Raw genomic sequence first — 6,000 nt, forward strand, 5'->3', positions numbered from 1 at the left:
TGTTACATTCCCTGCAAGAATAGGAGATGAGGAGAGTAGCATTAAGATGTTTACTGGGGGGAAAAGCACAGTTTTATTTCCTAAAGAAGGATCAAACTGGTTTCCTACGAGCCACAGATCATGTAGTAAAAGATAAAGAGTGACAAAAAACCAAGAGCTGTGTAAAATACGTCCGGGTAGAATCTCAGTCATCCAGGTCGTTTTAATTCTAGGAGCTTCAGTGAAACGTTTTAAATAACAGCATGTTGAGTTTTACCACCAGTAACATCTTGAGCCACCTCTGACCCCTTCACAGCCAGTGTGGTAGTTGTTGGAACACCTGGTCCTGTAACTGTTCACGGCTGTAAAACATGGAATGTCGAACACCTTCCCTCCAAACATGAGTGAAGCACGCCAAAGCCTACCAACACCAGCACACGTAGACAGCTGTAGCATCAGTGAAGCAACTTCCATCAGCCTTTATAGTCCCAGAGGTGATGAGGAGGTGGAGACTCAGTTACCTGCTGTGACAGGGGACCAAGCAGCACCTGAGAGAACAACCACAACACACAGTACGGCACGTAACACCAGGAAAAGACAGGATGCAGGCCTGATATAAGCTACAGCGAAGGGGTCTGGCTTTGTTCATTGTACAGGGTTTATCACTTGACTGTGCATCCTCTCTGTCCTCCTCTCATGTTGTCAGCATCATACAACAAAAATAGAAAAAAATGGTAAAAGATCTGGTAGCAAAGGTGCTAGGAAAAAAAGCCCATGATGGATGAATATTTAACATTAAAAAGCTGTAAGAAAAGTGTGAAAATATCAGCAAACGTCTGTAACATCCTGAGATTTCTAACTAATTTAAATACAATAAAAGATTTTATAGTCACACATTGTAAGACAAGTAATATTTGTAAAAAAAACCCCTCATTTTTAGAGTAAAATTTTTTTTTGACACAGTCAGCATGTAAATGAATATTTTTTTTATATTAGTCGTTATTATCTGCAATATCACAAAACAGGACAAATCTTTAAAATAGCAGTTAACAAAATCTAAATATATTCTATATAACAGCAAACATTTGCAAAATCTATTTTTTGCAGATTTAAAGACAGTTGTATTGAGTGATTTTTAAATTTATTTTGCAGCCAGCATGTAAATGAATAACTTTTTTCTGAGCTTACTCATTATTATTTGAAATTTACTGCAACAAGGAAAAAGGTAGAAAAGAATAGTTTTAAAAAATATTTACCATTTTTCAGTCCTTAATGTCCTTTTTTATTATTAATAACAACAACAACAACTTAATTTTACTGTTAAATGTCGTAAAATGACCTATTTATAAAAATCTGGGTTTTTGATGTGGACAATATTATCTATTATCTATTATTATTATTATTATTATATTTTTTCAGAATGTAAATTAATAATTGTTTTGTGATTTTACTTACATTATTTGTAATTTTAAAAAAAATAGGAAAATTTGTAAAATTTTCAGTCCCTTATATACATACATTTTCTTTCAAATATCTGTAGAAAATATATATATTTGGATTATTTAAATACAGCAAAATAGGGAACTTTTGCCATCAGAGGACCTGTTAACAATATAATGCAGTATATCAACCACAGCCTGAAGGCTTCCTCTGCTGCCAGTCAGCTGATTTAAATAAACATGTCAAATGTGTGGATTCAAAGCTTCTGCTAACATTAATCTGCTGTTATAATATTGTGACTCTGGAGCTACGCTTTCTGTGTCATATGTTTCACTGTCTGCTGTTTGCTTTGTTTGAATAAAAGCTTAAATGAAAACAAATTAGCGCACAAGTTCTGGGATTTTTAAGGTAACAACACATCATTAATGCGCTGTTTGTTTTCTCCACAGATGGAAGAACTACTGGATACGAGGAGTTCTGTCTTTAGCCATGATTTTTGGCTTTTTCCTCATCATCTACATGGGACCCGTCACTCTTATATTAGTGGTGAGTTCACGGGCTGATGCTCTGTCTCGGTGCTTTTCAGGATTTTGTTTTCCAAAAATGTTTGATGAATACTGTTTTTCTTTGTGCTCTGCTCCCCGTCATCTGATCATAGGTCATGACCGTGCAAATCAAGTGCTTCCAGGAAATCATCACCATCGGCTACAGAGTTTACCATTCCTATGATCTGCCGTGGTTCAGGACACTGAGTTGGTAAGACGAATGGATGTCACAGTAGACGGCCGACGGAGTGGACGCCTTATTCTCATAATGTGACTGTTGTCTTGCTGCGAGACACATAAACAGGATGAGTGCTGGGTTTGATGGGAAAGCATTAGATCAGTGTTTTCAGCATTTCCTCCGTTCAGAGATATTTTAGAGGGTGGAAAATGTGTTTTTCAGACAGCAAGGGTGTGCATATTCTGTAAAATGTCAAAGGAAGTGAGGATGTTTCAGTGAATTTTACAGTCGGCTCTGGAACACAGCAACACTTTGTTTAGCATGAGACAGATATCAAGTCAGATTCTCTGTGAGTTACGTCAGCGGGTGGTATTTTTAAATTGCCTTGCATTCAGAGCTTTATTCTCTTGTTGGATTATCGAGCATCGGGGATCTCTCTGCTTATTCAGATGGCTCCTGATTTAAGTCAGATGTATTTTATTTGGACTAAATTGACTCCTTCTCTAAGACGTTTAACATTTGACATGTTCAGCTTTTTTGTTTTTCTAATAAGAAAATGTGTTTTATGCAGAAGCACATACCTCAAAGTAACATTAAGAAAAGTATTATTTGGTGTCTGATCAGTAGTTTGGCTGCACAGTTGAGATAATCAAGATTATTCAGTGTTTTGTTTTTAAATTGCACTTCCACATTAAAACAAAGCAAAGCACTTCTTTTATTTCTATGCTGTACTACCTTCCTGCGAATGTGCAAATATTTCGGATTAAAACATGATTTGAATTCAGTGCACTAGGACGCAAAATGTAAATATAATTGCTGAAACTGTGCTTATGGGTAGATGCTACCGAAGTTCCCTAAACACCTCACATGCAGGCTACAGTAGAAGCTCGCTGAGCAGCAGTGCATAGAGAAGCTTCTAGTCTCCAGAGTGTCTGTAGGGCAGCAACTCAGTTGGATGTGTGACAGAAAGCTAATTTGAATAAAGTAAAATAAGGCGTCCTAATGACAGATTTACCCAAAGTGAAGCCAAGTGATTTTATCTACATGGTAGTATTGAAAATTTCCACTCATGTGCTGCAGTCATAGCCGCAGGTTATCTTAGTGTGAGGCCCGTATTCCTTCTTTATGGCACTGTGGCATGTAAGGAGATTAAATAAGTCAGGACAAGCTGTATTTCCCATTTAAAGGCAGCACTTAGTCACCTTCTCTGGCAGCCGCACTTCATTTAACTTGAGTAAAACGCTGACTCCGGTCGTCTGCAGGTAGTTTCTCCACATACCCACGTTTTCTCCCCACAGCGACTGAGATTTGTGCTCCAGTGTTTTTTTGTTAACACTTTGCATACACGCCCGCGGCCGGGCTTCGGCGCGGCCAGGAGCAAAGATCGCTGCCGCGCTGGAAGTAAATGACGGCTAATTGACCGAGGCCACCCACTCGTAGCCACCCTTTACAAACACACACACACCGCAGGTCAATGTGCAGTGGGCAAGAAGCACCGGTAGACTCGTAAACCGAGTGACCCACACAGCACACATCCAGGAGTTTATCTGACGTGAGCACAAAGAGAGGGGCTCCTGCATCCAGGAGAAACATACAAAATCTGGGTATCATTTAAGAGTCATTTAATGGTTTTTCTCAGCTGCACAAAGACCTGAAGTTCAAAAAGTAGATTCAAACTGGAGCAACATCTGGGTTTAATTCGAGAATAATTTTGGGGATTTTTCTCAGCTGCATTCAGACCTTAAGTTTAAAATAAAAAAAGCTCAACATGTCACCTATTTAAGTATTTTATTGTTCTTTTAAAAGTTTAAAATGGAGCATATTTCTAGGAATATTTTCAGGATTTGTCTCAGCTACACTCAGACCTCGAAGCTCAAAAAGTTGGTTTAAACTGGAGCAAAATTAGTATTTTATTTGAGAATATTTTTAGAATTTTTCTCAGCTACACTTAGACCTGAAGTTAAAAGAGAAAAAGCTCAACATGTCACCTATTTACCTACATTATTATTCTCTCAAAAGTCCAAAATGGAGCTTATTTTTAGTAATATTTCAGGGCTTTTTTAAACTGCACTAACACCTGAAGCTCAAAGACAAAAAGTTCAAATTGGAGCAAAATATGTTTTTTTATTTGAGAATATTTTCAGGACTTTTCAGAGCTGCATTCAGAACTGAAGTTTAAAAGACAAAAAGCCCAATATGTCACCTGTTTAACTACATTATTGTTCTTTGAAAAGTTCAAAATGGAGCAACATCTGTGTATGTTTAGGAATATTTTAAGTATTTTTCTCAGCTGTGCTCAGACCTAAAGTTCAAAATGTAGATTCAAATTGGAGCAAAATTTGTATTTTATTCGAGAATATTTTGGGGATTTTTCTCAGCTGCATTCAGAACTGAAGGTTAAAAGACAAAAAGCTCAATATGTCACCTATTTAACTACATTATTATTCTCTTAAAAGTTCAAAATGGAGCAACATCTGTGTATGTTTCAGAATATTTTCAGAATTTTTCTCAGCTGCACTCAAAGACATTCTAGGTGTAAATTAGGAATATCATCTGGACTTTTCCTCGTCTCATAATGCTGCTGTGTTAGTGTTTGTGTCTTATTACCAACACAACACGTATCCAACAGTTATTCTGACATTACCACAAAAAGGAAGCTCCTGCATGGAGTATAAACACAGGAGGAAATAATGTAGAGAATGTGTTTTGCTTCGCCTCAGGTACTTCCTGATTTGCGTCAACTACTTCTTCTACGGGGAAACGGTCGCGGATTACTTCGGCGCCCTGGTGCAGAGGGAGGAACCCCTGCAGTTCCTGGCTCGCTATCACCGCTTCATCTCCTTCGCCTTGTACCTGGCAGGTGAGTCCAAGACAATGCGGCCGCTGTAATCACAAAACACACTCGCTCTTTGGCCTCTCCGCCTCCACTCACGTTTTCTCTACGGGCCGGGATCAGATTTCAAGCAGACACGCTGTGTGCGTTGTAGAGTTGAGTTACAAATAGCATTAGAGAGGAGGAAGCAGAACACAAAGAGAAACACAAAGACCTTCAGGGAGACGCGTAGTTAAAAACTAACTTGTGAGTTTACAAAGTGGCACGAGCTCATGTTGTCTTTACGTTTAGTCTTTAAGTCGCTGATAGGAGGGTTTATTGCTCTGGTTATAAGCAGCCGGATGCGTCGTAAAAGTGCAAACACTGAGCTCCGTTTGTTATCAGGATACTAATGATTTACATACATTAAGCATTAAAAGAGGTGGAGGTTAACAATTAAAGCCTCTCTGCTGCTAAAGCCTTTTCTAAAGTGGATAATACCGGCATTTTTAAATGTATAATAAATTAAATATTCTTGATTTTACCTCTAATATCAACAGCATACCAGTGTTTTAACATTTTTTAATGATGTCTTTGTTTATGATGAGGTCAAATTAAAGTTACATTCCAGATATTCTAAGGTTATCACACTTTATTGCTTTCAAAGTACAGCGCTAAATGTATGTTCTTGTGCAAGTTTAACCCTTAAACGCAGAGCTGCACGATTATTTATATATAAATGTTGATAAATGATTTTTATCGAGTAAAAAGCTGACAGAAGACTCAGCTGCGTATTAAATCAGAAACTTCCCAAACCAACAAGCAGCCACCAGGGAGCGATTGAGAAACTCTGGCTTCATTTTTGAGGAGGCTCAGCAAAAACTTTCCTGCAGCTCCAGTGGAAAAAGTTGATGTAGAAAAGAGAGCAGACGGGCAAAATCAGTGGAGCAGAAGGTTCAAAATGGATCTGTTGCTGGGAAACATTTTAGATTTAGGCCGAGCGATGTTAAGCAACAACAAGTTAGCATCCTGTGTCAACTCAGCGA

General features: G+C 38.1%; 1 protein-coding gene across 1 annotated transcript in view; it reads left to right on the forward strand.

The window, feature by feature from the left end:
* Window positions 1-6,000, forward strand: part of cds1 (CDP-diacylglycerol synthase (phosphatidate cytidylyltransferase) 1) — a 38,925-nt gene that overhangs the window by 20,352 nt on the left and 12,573 nt on the right. Inside the window, exons 3-5 of the mRNA XM_008291325.1 lie at window positions 1,869-1,965; window positions 2,078-2,175; window positions 4,863-5,002. Coding sequence (XP_008289547.1) covers window positions 1,869-1,965; window positions 2,078-2,175; window positions 4,863-5,002 — 335 coding nt within the window. The remainder of the gene's footprint in view (window positions 1-1,868; window positions 1,966-2,077; window positions 2,176-4,862; window positions 5,003-6,000) is intronic.

This window comes from Stegastes partitus, unplaced genomic scaffold (genome assembly GCF_000690725.1).
Source record: "Stegastes partitus isolate 25-593 unplaced genomic scaffold, Stegastes_partitus-1.0.2 Scaffold735, whole genome shotgun sequence".
Classification (NCBI taxonomy): Eukaryota; Metazoa; Chordata; class Actinopteri; family Pomacentridae; genus Stegastes; species Stegastes partitus.